At 33.6% G+C, this 15,551-nt stretch overlaps 1 protein-coding gene across 1 annotated transcript in view; it reads left to right on the plus strand.

Moving 5' to 3' along the window:
• Positions 1–15,551, plus strand: part of LOC149783062 (iroquois-class homeodomain protein IRX-4-like) — a 43,271-nt gene that overhangs the window by 22,126 nt on the left and 5,594 nt on the right. The window contains exons 3-4 of the mRNA XM_089934665.1: positions 5,945–6,060; positions 6,437–6,789. Of these exons, the coding sequence (XP_089790791.1) occupies positions 5,945–6,060; positions 6,437–6,789 (469 nt within the window). The remainder of the gene's footprint in view (positions 1–5,944; positions 6,061–6,436; positions 6,790–15,551) is intronic.

Raw genomic sequence — 15,551 nt, forward strand, 5'->3', positions numbered from 1 at the left:
TGATTTATATCAGCTTAATGGCATATAAAATGTAACAGTAGGTTTATTTTCTACGTAATGAATAACGATGAAAGATAAGAATGAACAAAGTAAATTAGATTAATACCGCCAGTAGCCAGTATCAATCTCAGCTAAGTCAACTTCCGGCTGTTTCACAATACTTGTCTCATATATATATATATATATATATATATATATATATATATATATATATATATATATATATATATATATATATATATATATATATATATATATATATATATATATATATATATATATATATATATATATATATATATATATATATATATATATATATATGTGTGTGTGTGTGTGTGTGTGTGTGTGTGTGTGTGTGTGTGTGTGTGTAATGTGTGTGTAATAAATTTCGCTTAATTTGAGCGACGCTGGGAGCAGGAGATGAGAGAGAGAGAGAGAGAGAGAGAGAGAGGGGAGGTTCAGGGTGTTTCTAAATGTCAATTCACTGCGATGCTGACCATAAATTAACATACATCAAAAGAGTGACCTCTATTTATCATTGATACAGGCATCACATACACACGACGTAGCCTTTATTTAAGATAATGTCTGCATTGTACGATGTAACTGTTCACTATACAATGTTAATTCATTACGTAAATCTGTAGAATGTCCAAGGAGCATGATTCATCGACGAAAAAGCTATGTGACTTAGTTGTAAGCATTGTTTTTCAGATTGGAGTTTTAACCACGATTTTTTTTGCTACATTTTTCTTTTCTTTACTTCCTACACTTTGATTCATACATTGCACTGAAATGCACCATCACTTATCTTATATCTTATGACATCTTATGAAAGCCCCACTCCACTCATGTTATTTATGGGCGGGAATTAGCAATTTGCTCCCAACTAACAGACTACAAAAACAGCACGATGGTGAAGTGGAGCGACATCCCGCAAAATTTTACCGTAGTAGAACGCTTTAGAGAAACAAGTGGGACGCACGATATGAACTAAATGAAGAAGAGAGTAATACTGACAAAATGTTTCTTGTATCATTTTTATATCACTGGCAAGGTTTTGGTGCCATAATGGAAATGGCTTAGTTTCTAGTGTTTTAGGAAATTGCAATTACTGTGGCTAATATAAACATATTTTATTGGATTAAATACCGAAGTATATTATAAATCACTCTGTTCTGATTGGTCCCATGTCGATGTGAGCCCACGTTTGATAATGCTATAATGCTTGCAAGTGGAATCAAGGAAAACTATTTTATGATCGAAGGTTTGGAGAAAAAGAAACTTAAACGTACGCTTCTAGATATAAGCAAAATCGGATTTCCTCTTGGTTAAAGTAGCAGGTTTTTTTAACTTTTGTATTTTTGTGGGTTCGATTGCATGGCAAGTGTGGGTATTCTGTCATGTTTTGGGGTCACTCTGCAAGATAACTGAAATTAATGGTTTTTTTTTTCGTGATTAGTTTTTATTTTTCACAAAAATTATATCTCACTAATAAATTATTCATTCATAAATACATTGAAAAATAACTGGACATACAAACATACTACAAAAATAAGCACACACACACACACACACAGAGTCACAATGCAAATACGTTAAATGGAGTGAGAGAATCATTTCCATCGTTCACTATTTCGCATTAACTTTAAACTTATTGCTTTTTAATCGACATATTTCTGATTAGATCCTTTATCCCTTTGTCAGATTAAAATTATTAGATGAAACATCAATTATAAACTTATACAGATACAAGATCGACCAAAAAGCTAATCATCCCATCGCTGTTCCCTATCTGACGAGTCTCATCCGGGGGTCCGTACCGCACTAAATGTTTTATCCTCGGTATCGCCTGGAACTGCAGAAGACTAAGTGCTTCTGAGATAAAGAACCATTTTACTGCATCGAGATAAAAATCATTAAAAGCCCGACTGTCTGGCTTCAAGAGGCCTCCGCAAAGGAAACAAATTGCCCCCCCCCCCCCCCCCCGATTATACAATGGATCTGATCACGCACTTCCAAACCCAACGGGACGGGCTGCAAATATTTGAAAATACCGCTGCGTTCAAGAATAATAAGAATGTGAAATAACTGTACTGCTCGTTGGTGAAGAGCAATTTTAATTCCAGTTGGCATCTATTCTTTAAATGAGATTCCTGGTACTGGAATCCCAGCGAGACTACGCGGGATCCCCCTAGTGTCAAATTTGTATCGGATTAACTTGTCACTTTTCGGCGTCTGACCCAATATCATTTTAAACCTGAGAAATTCCGATCCGCAAGAGATGGATGTTTTCATAATGCATTTTTTGGCTTTCAGCTCATTCGCAGTGATCTTTTTTATCATTGACTCCAAATTATGCTGGATACTTGTTATAATCTCGAAATGATGTATGCTCATGATCAACATCGTCGTCGTCGTCGTCATCGTCCTCCTCCTCCTCCTTCTCCTCATGTCTTTATTGATTAAAGCATATTCAAATTATCAGTAATAGACAATGAGAAAAATCCCCAACCCAATCTGTACTTTTGGTAGAAAATTAGTTGAAAACGTAATTGCATGATACAAAGTTTACAACGTTATCCATCGTCGCAGGAAACAAGTGAAAATCCGAGAGGCTTTCTAAACACCGAGTAAGAGATTTTCACCTGTGATATGAGAAGATGAATGTTAACGCGATGCCGATAAAACCTGTTATGAACGTGGAACAATATTTCATTGAACTGAATGTTTACTAGGAAATCTAGCTCCTATAGACAATTTTAATGAATATTGAAAGAAATTTGTATGTTTCAGAACGCTGTCTACTGTAGGGTCCTTAAAATCAAGTAGAAAAGTTTGTCTTTTAGTTTGTATATGTGTTGATGATTGAGATATGTAATCGTACCTAATGTCCTCATCATTTTAATATCTTTATCTTTTAATCTTAGTTGTTATTAATCTCTTACAAGAGGAAATAAAGTAATAATAATAATAATAATAATAATAATAATAATAATAATAATAATAATAGTAATAATAAAGATGATGATGATGATGATGATGGTGATGATGATAATAATAATAATAATAATAATAGCAATAATAATAAAAATAGTGATAATAATAATAATAATAATAATAATAATAATAATAATAATAATAATAATAATAATAATAATAAAACCGTGGTCTGTTGTTAAGACAAGATTTTATTACACTCGGGTTGTAAAGCTGACAGGATATGGGTGTATAAGAAAGAAAATCCACATAAATATAAAATCCGACATTAAACAATGCTTTACAGGTATTGCAAACTGATGAAGACTCAATCTAGCAACCTGCAAAAAAGTTTAAAGACTCTGCTGTTACCTGTGTTCATTAACTGATTTAATTTCTAAACGTAAGTCCTGTACGTGCAAAAATGAGGTATAACTTTTATCTTCCATCATTAAAATAAGAACACGACAGCTGAGTGTCATATTCATTACATATTTTTGGTAGTTGACGGTGTAAGATATATTTTGTTATTGGAAACATAACACATCTAATAGTTTCAACAGGAAATCTATGAGTTGCAGTTCTAAATTCAATTAAACTATATATATATATATATATATATATATATATATATATATATATATATATATATATATATATATATATATATATATATATATGGAAAATACAAAAAAATAAACTTTCCTAAATCTAGTTTTAAATAATCTGTAATTAATACCTTTAAATGATGTATTATTGTTTGTATTGATCTTTAAAGCGTAGCTCTACAGATTTTCTTAAAATATACTGACACAAAACTTTAATTTCTAAATAGGTAGCTAAACACAGCATCATCTAACAGAGTTTTTAGCTTCTAGTGTCCACTAAAAACTACACCGCCCTGAGTCCACTAAAAACTACACCGCCCTAAGTCCACTAAAAAGTACAACGCCCTGAGCCAGTACAGTACTACTTGAAAGGGAAATATAAAATTGTACAGATTTTAGTCACTGAAAAGTTCGAAGTAGTTTAGTCCACTTTATTTTAGATTATTTACAAATGCTCTTATTTACAAATTATTTTTAATTTTTTTTTTTTATTTCATTGTACTCTTTTAATGCACATTAAGTTTCGCGTCTTTAAGTATAAAAGCTTAATTTCTTGCCTCTAAGCAGAGAACGAATAAAAACATGTCTCATGTAATCTAAATGTACAGGTTAATGCAAAAACAAAGTATCAAAATTGCTAGTAATTAAGTTTTGTCTCACATATACAATAATGCATGGGTGTACTTGCTTGGAGATTTACATATTTACATGCAGAATGTATTACCAAGGATTATTTCCTCTAAAAATATTAAAATGTTACACAATATATACAAACTAAACAGAAATATGAAAGGCCTAATATAACTATCGGTGATAATTTGTAATGCAACTGTTTACTAGGATGAAATATATTTTAACAACTTGTATCATTTGCATTTTAAAGACATGCGTTCCCCAAATAAATTTTAAACTAATATAACGATTCTGATCTTTACACCCCATACATATGTCACAATCCAACTATTGTCCAGTTGGATTATTTTATTTTATTTATTTAATATTGACGTCTTGTTTGTGTGTTATTATTTATGTTCTTGTTATTTTTATCGGGGTTTTCTTTTGGAGGGGGGATATTTGCCTGTTTATTTGTTTTGGGGTTGGGACGGCGCCTGATGACGTATATGCATTGGAACACCGTATACATATAAATAGGTTCTACATTGGGCACAAATTGTCATATTGGATATAGAGTGCACGTGATCTATAATTTGTTCTGCCAAACTTCAAATTATTTTGGGGCCAGACATTTTTGAGAGTTTTCTTACACGCGATAAACGTATGTGACGAATAACGTACTGGAAATCACCTTACCCTGTCTGCATGGTATATCGTCTGAATTTTATTGATTGTTTTTCTCTAAAAATTATCTCACTTGCTGTCAGAAAAAACTGGTATCGAGATGTTTTTCCTTGTTGGTTGTGGCTAAGTTTGATTTTTCCATCGAACATCTTTTCTAACAATCCAAATAATGATTTTTAAAAAAGAGATTGCTAAAATCTTTGTCTGGTGATACACTTTTTGTCTAGGAATCGCAAAAATTGTTTCAAGACCCGTTTGAGCGTTTCGACAACTTTCTTGTATTTAGCTTATTGTTTTGAAATCTGTAAGTGACTACGATTGTTTGTCTCCTCTTTTAAATGTTAATCCTTTTTCTTTCAATACATTTCCAATTTTTCGTTCAAATTCGTAACTGTTGAACAATACTTTTTAATAGGTTTCGTGGGGAGATAAAATAATCATAAATGGCGTAAATGTCATACTTGCTAATTCTAGACCTAAGGCTCTACAATATTCATGGCATCCTTGAAGACTGAACAATAACATAAAATAAATATTAAAACGTTCAGTGATCAAGCTATAATCTTTCCGTTTTAAAACAAGCTGGGTTCTATGCGGAATACAGTATTTAATATCAGAAAACGTGCCAGATTCGGCCAAACGTTTGGATCTGCCTTAGATGTATAGTTTTGTAAGCATCTGAAGGAAACACACTGGAATCAGTGTACACATGTCGTTTGGATGGAAACTAATCTGAAAAAATCTCGGCCTGGAGACTTTACTTTTCCATAATTTCAGATGAATTCTAGACCAACCCCTTTTTCCTGCCTTAACTGTTTCTTTACTTTTCCTTTCATTACTAATTATATCTGCTTTCGGCAGTATGGCTGTAACAATGTCGCTGGATAAAGAGAAATTTCACCTTATGTTGCTTTATCGATAGCTCCTAATCTTTTCATCAAATTAACCATCAACGTTTGCCTTTCTGAAAATCTTAAATTACATTACGATTGAGTTCAATGGGATTTTCTATCTCGATTCCAATCTCTCCATTACTTCTTTCCTTTTATTTCCAGAATGCCCACTATGACTCCCTCAAAGACAACGCGGAGAGCGCATGGCGCAGCATCAGCCAACCGACGGCGTGCTACCCCTATGATCCGACGATGGCTGCCTACCCGTATGGAAATACGTAAGTACCCGGATTTTTATGGTAATCATACATTTTCTTTTAAGAAAGAAAAGATGACGTAATTTGAATCAATATATGTCTATGTATTATGCAGTTCATGCTAACTGAAAGAATTTCCATGGTTGAAAAAATACATTTGAAACACCTATTTGAAAATTGTAAATCGGTAAAAATATCCATGCTATACATCATGCCCTGCTGACTTTTTGGTACTATTTTCATAATTACCTGTATCATTATTATTAGTATAGCCGTTGTCTTAGTAGTCCTCCTCTTCCTCAATCTTTTGTCATCTCCATATCGTCTCCTCCGGTTTCTTCTTGCATCACAAATTTATTTTGTTATTTATCACTGAACTAATTGCCATCATTCACAGATACGGTGGAATGGACCTCAATGGAGCTGCGAGGAGGAAGAACGCCACCCGCGAAACAACTAACACATTAAAAGCTTGGCTCTATGAGCATAGAAAAAATCCTTATCCGACAAAGGGAGAAAAGATAATGCTGGCGATAATAACAAAGATGACATTAACTCAGGTCTCAACCTGGTTTGCGAATGCCAGGCGGCGACTTAAGAAAGAAAATAAAATGACCTGGTCTCCTCGTAACAGATGTGCCGATGACGAGGACGATTCCGCGGATAAAAATGATGATTCCAACGACGATAAAGATGATGAAGAGAAGAACAACGAGGAGAGGGCAGTGGGAAAGAATAAGGATGATAAAGGTCAGTACTAATTAAATGCAGAACAAAAAGACAGTGCAAATCATTGCTAACATATATATTAACATATCTCAGCTGTAATATATCCATTTTATTGAATAACGTTTCCTTTCCTGATATTACTTAGATATAATATTTACATTGACCTTTGTAATGTTAAATCCTTTTACACAGTCATAACTCATGTCTTAAACTGTACGACAATGCAGATTATTATCAATTACATATGCACCCACTTTTGTAACTTGTTGAATGTTTCGATGACAAATGTTCGTGGCAAAAATGTGTAATCCCTAAGGTCATTAATGCATCTCCACTTAAACACAGAATTCATTACAGAACATAAATGTTTACAATTCATCTAGTCTATTAACACTGATTTACTTCTTTGCAACAAAATGTATTACAGGGTTGCTTGTAAATATTATTGTATTCCTAAACACACGGAGATGAGATGAAACTGTAGGTTACCGGAACATAAAGAGAAGTCCTTCTATTATAAAAAATAACGAAAGAAGTTATATCAGGCGTTCCAAAATAACCACAAAATAATTGGATTATCAAACTGTGGAACATTATTTCACAAAATTGCAAGAAAATGATGACATAAAATGAAGGCGGTTGAGAAAAAGAGGCCAGATGTGAATAAAAAGTTATTTTGAGCTTCAAGACGAAATATTAGGCACTTTCAAACAGATAATTGTGCAAATCTGCGAGGGTTTGTCAATATGACAGTATTTTGTTTAGAACAGTCATTATCGGAAAGCGTGTTTACAGTACTATAATAATAATAATAATAATAATAATACTTTATTTAACGAGGATAAAATTTGTCATGAAGGACCCATCGGCCATCTTGTCCTCAATTTTTGTAACTGGTCATGTTATAAAAGTGTTATAAGAAATTAAACTTACGTGTATATATATATATATATATATATATATATATATATATATATATATATATATATATATATATATATATATATATATATATATTTACGTCGAAAAAAAGCCATGCATATATTATTTCAAAGAGAGAGAGAGAGAGAGAGAGAGAGAGAGAGAGAAAGAGAGACGCTCCGGTGGCCTATTGGTTAGAGAGTCCGCCTCGGATGCGGGAGGTCGTGGATTCGATCCCCGACTCATATCAAAGACTTATACAAATGGTACTAACAGCTGTCTCGCTTGGCGCTCAGCATTAAGAGGTTAGTGTTAGGGCTGGTCGGCCTGGTGTCAGGATAATGTGACTGGGTGGGACATGATGCCACATGTCTGCGGCATGATGCACCAGTGCTAGACATCACTATAAACTGCCAAAGCTGCGTTAAAAATCCAAATCCCACCCACACACATACACACACATTATATATGACGGTGTTAACAATCGCGTCTATGGTCGAGCGTTTGTTTTCTGCTCTGGGAATTTACTTCTTCATTTTAAATATTGATTTAATGAAATGTTCCATGTTTTATTAGCCTCGCCGCCGGCTTTTGCTACGGTCCTACTTTTATAATGAAACGTTTTCCGCTCGGCAGCCCGTGTCCAGGGTGACTGCAAACCACGTAATTAAAGGGTCAGTTTCCGTATCTGACTGTCTGGAATGGCTTGCGCCGCCTCGATAAATTCATATGGCAGGTTTAATGGAAACTCATAGATAGAAAATAAACCCTTTTAATGGGTGTAATTTTCTCCCGTGTAATAATCACTATGGATGTGATATTGTTTGCACTTGCTAAAAGGTTTATTTATTCATTCGAGTGTATTAAGGAGCATCTCAATATGGACTTTTGTAAATTAATGTAAACATCAGGAGACGATTTTACATATTTTGACAATGACGTTAAGAAACATCGCTGGCTGCTAGGCACTACGCGGGTCAATCAATTACTGATGAAGTCTCTAGAGTTTTATTGAGGAGTTGTTGTGTGGCAGGGCGGTAACTTGAGGCGGCCCTGATTAAGGGTTAATTGTAGGGGCTAACGTAATAACAGATATATTACAGAATCTGTCACTCACATCTTTAAGACAGTTACTGTCACTGAAATTTCAAGATGCTCCACAGACCGTCTTCTTACCGTTTTCTTGCCTGACAAAATGCAGTATAGTTCAGACATTTACACACTGAGGCAATTTACCGCAGCCTAGGGAACATTTGGAGACCAAATCGCTTTCAAGGCAAATATTGGCAAATTAAAAATGTTCAACGCAGACAAACGTCGAATAACAATTTTAATAAAGACATCTGCTTTATCTTGGTGTCTGTATCATTTTTAGTGATTTTTTAAAAGCATAAATTAGAGTTATAAAAAGTATTAACCATAACATATTGCAGCGAAATGAAATACACTGCATCATGTTGCAAATTAATAAAATACGCTGCACCATGATGCAGAGTAATGTATTACACTACACAATGTTGCAACGTAATGAATACACTGCAAAATGTTGTAAAGGGATGTATTACACTGCACAATGTCGCAAATTAATTAAGTACACTGAACCATGTTGCAAAGTAATATATTAAATTGCACCACGTGGCAAAGTAATTAAATACACGGCACCATGTTGCAAAGTAATATATTACACTGCATCATTTTGCAAATTAATGTACTACGCTGCACCATGTTGCAACGTTATGATATACACTGCGCCATGTTCAGCTTTCAAGGATAGTACAATGTCATTTCAATCCAGTGTGGAGAAAATATAAGAATTATCGTTAAAAATGTCATTTCCTCCGTAAAATACAAAATCAGGAAAAACTAAAATGAGTGAAAAACTTAGCATGTCAAATAATACTAAATACCGGGAAAAACAACTGTGCAGCAAATATCACAAGAGGAGTACATTTTTGACGCGTATTTTCAACATTTATTTATCATATCTATATGCTTTCCACCAGGAAACAAAATATTACATTGGCAACATTTCTTCAATCACATTCGTTTATAATTCAATAGATTTCAATTTTATATGCAAGTTCCTTTAAGCCTGAATTATTAGGCTCTATTTTACAATAGAACATCTGTGTACATTTCTTTGCACTAGAACATACGTGTACATTTTTCAGGTATATATCTGTAAACGAATTTGTGCAGACTTTTAATTCTACTGGATGCATCTACACACCATTAAACAATTAGACGAAACGGTTTTTTTTCAGGTTTATTGGGAAAAATAGTTGTAATGTGTTTGATGTTTACTTTCTACTATAAAGCAAACAATATAACAAAATAAAATTTTGAAAGATGTGGCAAAAGCATAATTTTTATTACGTACAGTTATATAAAAACACATCTTTTCAAGTATTTCAAGCGTTATGGTTTATTTGAATCAGTGAAATATGCAATTAAATATATTTTGCCACAAAATGATAATTTATGCATGTATTTCTATTTGTCACGATATCACAAGTGTACAATGGAAACTATATGTGTGACTCTATTAATTATACGGAATAAAAAAAAATGAATCAATCTATTCATTGTTATGAGATGCCTGAAATTCGATTTTGCTAAAACTTTTTTGTTTTTGTATATATCTATAGCTTCAGCTGCAAAGTCTTATACTGGTCTAAAATCATCTGTCGCGATTCATTCTTTCTATCATATGCGGAAATACGAAGATGTTATATTCGTTATAATACGTTTTAGAACTTACATGAAATATTTTCACTATCATGAACATCGAAGTCAAATCATTTTAACAAAACTCATTCCCATAACAATATTTGCTTTCATCTAATCGTAAAATGCAAAAATGTTCTAGCAGACTTCAGTGTATTGGCTCAAATACCATGACAGGTTGACAAAATTACGCTGACACATGCCGCGCCGTGGCTGTAATGTGCGCTTTTGTGCGCCGTTGCGCGCGTTTTCATATCCCAATGGTGGCGAAACATTATACTTTGTTATGGATAGGCCAATTTGGTGTAATTATCGACCGCCAATTCCATTTTATCACAAAGTCTCTAAAAGTAGATTATCCGACGGAGGTCTGTACGCTATGGAAGCTTTATATTGTAAATTTTGTTTTGATTATTTCATTTTTCAACAGACGTATGACACGTGGCTTTAACATAAATGCAACTCCAGACCAATATTTGAATCCAAAGAATACGACTCTTTGAATTGCCTGGCTTTCATTTCCTTTATTTTTTCTATGGCAGCAATTACGCATGAGCGGGCATGAAACCTTGATAATATCATTGTTTCTATATTACACCGATACAAACCGTCTGCATTTCCTACAGTCCGTCTTTATGAAGAGCGGAATCGTGATTGTGGACCATTTTTAACTTCTTTCCTTAGAAACACATCCGGTTTCGACACGTGACCTTTTATATGTGTCGAGATAGATTCTAAATTAAACAAGCTAATGCTTTGATTAAACAAGAATCAATCGCAATACCACTGGGGCCACTTTGTAGATAGCGAAATGACCCTTTTACACCTATCCATCATCCTGATTTCCAATCTCGTGCTATCTCGTGCATATCATATTGCACTTAATATTGGCGGATCGAGAACATAAACAGTTATGATAATTACAAATATGAATGACCCCCCAAGATCGGTAAAGTGGCGAAAAGTGAAGACTGAATAACAAGAAAGAGATAAAAGGGAATTTAGATATCACCTGTAGACAAAACTTCACACGAGCTGAAGAGATAACGTGTCGATATCTCCACATATATGTATTTAACAATGACTTGAAATGTCCTGCATTTTATCAAGGGAACTTGTGTCCATGCCAATATTTACTATATGACTCACACTCCTCTTTGACGGGAGGGAATATTTCATGTCTCAAAATTACATGGAGAGTTCACAAACGCCGTTTCTTGAACAGGCTTGTGCAAGTGCTGCCAGAGAACGGCAAGGTCGCAAAGGAAAAAAAACTTATCGGTTCTCTCTGCGTGCAAAACTGAGGAAAATGCCTATATTTTTGGTAAAGAAAATGTAGAATTGGGCATAAATTCTTTTCATTAATACGTCAGAGAAAACAAAAAAAAAATATGTTTCAGGAATATTATTTTAATGAAATATATATATATATATTTCTTTATTGCTGGAATTGTGATAACGGTTTGCCAGGGTTTCTGGTTTTAATATTGTCTTGAGCCAAAAGTCGAAATTTTTAAAGTCACGTATTTTACTTTTACAAAAATTTCCACACGGTTTCTTATCAAGTGAATTTTATAAAGTACACAACCAATTGTTTGCTTCAATCACTCTCAAATACTTTTTTATTTATTTACTTACGAACTTATTTATTTTTAATTCAATAATTAATTAATTTCTAAGACTATTTGAAACAAACTGTAATGGCATTTGTTTCGGTTTATCAGTATCGATAGTAACTAATTTTTATAATAGTCTCTTCATTCCACGACCATACTGGATGAAAAAAGAAAAATTGCTCTTTGGCTAAAAGATACATCCAAAACGAGGCTTGATGATATTTCCAAAACGGAGCTATTGCGTACTGTGACTAGCTTCCTTTAAAATATTTTTGTTGCTATAGCTACCTTGACATTCATATGTACTTTGAATTAACCTTTTATACCATGTCTGTACGACAAGTAAATATAATGAAATAAATGATGAAGTAATTAAATATCACCTTTAATTTTATTCCATTGCTATATAAATTAACTTCCTGCAAAGATTTCATCTCTTGTTTAATGCATATCCACCCTTATATACCGCTATAATTGAATAGCATAACTGAAAACTTTATATACGAAACCACCAGAGACAAGTATTTAAAAAAACTTTATAGTTATAAATTTTTGTATGTGCCCTATATGTACCTGAAATCTATTAGATCCTAAAGCTTTAAACGTTTGAGGCAAAAAGACTTTGCTTCATTTCTTGCCCGTTCGCTGATAGGGAACAAAGACAACACGAGAAGGGACGAATTGAAAGAGGAAAGAAATCCATTTGGACACTTAACACCGAAAATGACCACTGAACGAGACCCGCCTAACTTAGAAAATGACGGGAGTCAGCTCAGTAGGAGGGCCCAAAAAGTGCCCCATCTCTTTTAAACCTGAACCAGTCGCAGCAATTACATTGTAAATAGTACTAACTGATACAAATATTAAACAATGACAAGGATTGCTTAATTGGGGTCCAGTTGGTGTCAGGCTATGATCAAACTGCTCAGCAAGCTCGCCCAGATTTAATTAGTCTAAAGGCAATTCTTGGCTCTAGCGATCGTCGAAAAATGAGCTTATACGATGGTTCTGCATCCGTCGTCCGTTAGTAACAGTATGACCCTTTATCACTGCTCCTCCTCCACGGAAATTCATAAATTTTGTTAGCATTATTCCTCCTGATTATATTCAGTGAGGATTTTCAATATAACACTTCTCGAGCCATATAGTTAGTAATAATGAGGACTCTGCTGACCTGACCTTCAGCATGATCGCTATGGCAGCCATCATAAGTATCTTCTTATAATTATTCCTCCTAGACTTATGTTTATATTGGTCTGGGGTTTTCACTCAAACACTTCATACAATAGTTAGTTAGGTCTGCATGAACTGACCTCCAACATGGCTTCCACAATTGTCGTCATAAAAGTCTTGCTATCTCTGCTCCTTTTAAGAGGGTAGTTGTATTGACGTGGAGTTTTCATTAACATACTTCTTGCAATGTGTAGTTCGGACCTATATGAAAAAGCTGTTTATCTGATCTCTAACGTGGCCGCAATGGTGGTCATCTAAAATCTCTTCATCGTAACTTCTTTTAAAAGAATGCATATATTGATCTGCATTACCACGTAGCAGTAGATTAAAATAATTAAGCGACAACTTCACGAGAAAGGTTTTTCTTATGCAAAAGATTTCACAGCTAATTGACTTGAGAGACAATAATGACAATAATATTAGTACAACTATCATGTTTTTTTATTGTTCTTCAGTATGTATTGTCTTCAGTACAGAATTTGTCCAAATATCATTACTTCTTCAAATGACATTTTTGGAGAAAAAATGTTGACCCAGAGTACACTGAAAGTTTCACTTCATTATCGGCCATAATTTTAACATTAGATTTACTTTAAACATATTATGCAAATAGAACGATATTTGCATTTGTACATATATAGTTTTATATTCACTATCTCCATCTTAAATACTCCTTACTTGGTTACATTCATTTTTATATCACAGCTTAATAATAATAATAATAATAATAATAATAATAATAATAATACCAATGCGCGCTTGAGAGTCATTTAATTGTCCATTTCATGTTTGCATGTCAAATACAATATGCTTATTATATGTGTCATTTATGCTTCTATATTCTGAGAATGTTTCTAAACTCAAGGTCAGTCTAAATTAATGTACATTAATGAGAGTAAAATGTACTTTATTAACACAGCATGAAATCAGAGGAGTAGAACATAGCATACGAGCAGAGGAATAAAAGGTAGAATGCAAGTAAAGGAATAAAATAGCATGCAAGTAGAGAAATAAAATAGCATGCAAGTATTGAAATAAAATAGCATGCAAGTAGAGAAATAACACTTAAGAGTATTGTAGAAATTTACTTTAGACTCATTGTTTTACGCAGTCAAAATATTTCCAAATCAAAAGAAAAGGTATTTACATTTTTTGAATAAAAAGTGTCAAAATCACTATCCCAATCTTAAATACTCCTTTTTTTTTGTTTAATGCACTTGTATATCGCAGTTTAATAATAATAATAATAATAATAATAATAATAAAAAAGGATCGTATTTGATTTTTTTGGTCAATCTGCATTCTTTTAATAAAGTTAATAAACACAACAGATAAAATGTCATGTTTTCATAATCTTAGGACCCCCCAAAAATGGGTTTGTTTTCTGACAAATCAGATGACGGATTTAAACTTATTTCTAACATTTGTTATCAATTTAGCATCGACGTGAGTAGGTAAAACGAATGGCATGGGTTCATTTTCCACCCTTATATTATTAGGTACATAATTTGAGACAACAATAATAGCACTGGGCCATGCTTCACCCTTACATTACTACACCCTTATGAATGAGTTGCAGTGGTCCATGTTCCAAATTATATTGTTAGGCACATGAAATAATAGCATCGGGCCATGTTCCGCCTTTATGCCCTGTGATCATGACCTGATGAATGCTGTAAACCTGCTTCTTTGCGTGATGTTTCTTTTCACGGAACACTCGGATGACTACAAAATTAACACATTCATCGACATCACATAATATAGATTGGTATTGACATATTAGCAAGAATGAATGGCCGCGAAAATGATCGTTAGTTGGAAACCGGGAACATTGATTAGCCGCGAAAAAAAGTAAGTTAGAAAAATTGCTCTGTTCAGATTATAAAATTATATCTCTGAAGTGTCCATATTGAAAATGACATTTGTCACTAAAATGGCATGCCGTCCATTATGTCGATACAGCACATTGTGGCAATATGCTTCCTGTTTATAAATAAAACTATCTTGGTTTCTCCCACTGCATTTTGTGCACGAAAAGTCCATACAATTTATATCAGAGCTTTACAAATTTACTAACTCGGCAAACCTTAAATTAAATCCAGGCATTTATCGCGCTGGAAGATAAGGATGCTATCGGCTAGATCGATCTTTGTGACAATCTAAGCACTGATGTGATTAAGCCTTTACATTCTTTTATACAAAAGAAATATTAGCTCACAAACAGTGCCAGATTACCAAATAGGCACAGTAGGCACCGGCCTATGGACCCCAGGTCTTTTAGGGGCC

The sequence above is a fragment of the Sinohyriopsis cumingii genome, chromosome 15 (genome assembly GCF_028554795.1).
Source record: "Sinohyriopsis cumingii isolate HCF-2022 chromosome 15, ASM2855479v2, whole genome shotgun sequence".
Classification (NCBI taxonomy): Eukaryota; Metazoa; Mollusca; class Bivalvia; order Unionida; family Unionidae; genus Sinohyriopsis; species Sinohyriopsis cumingii.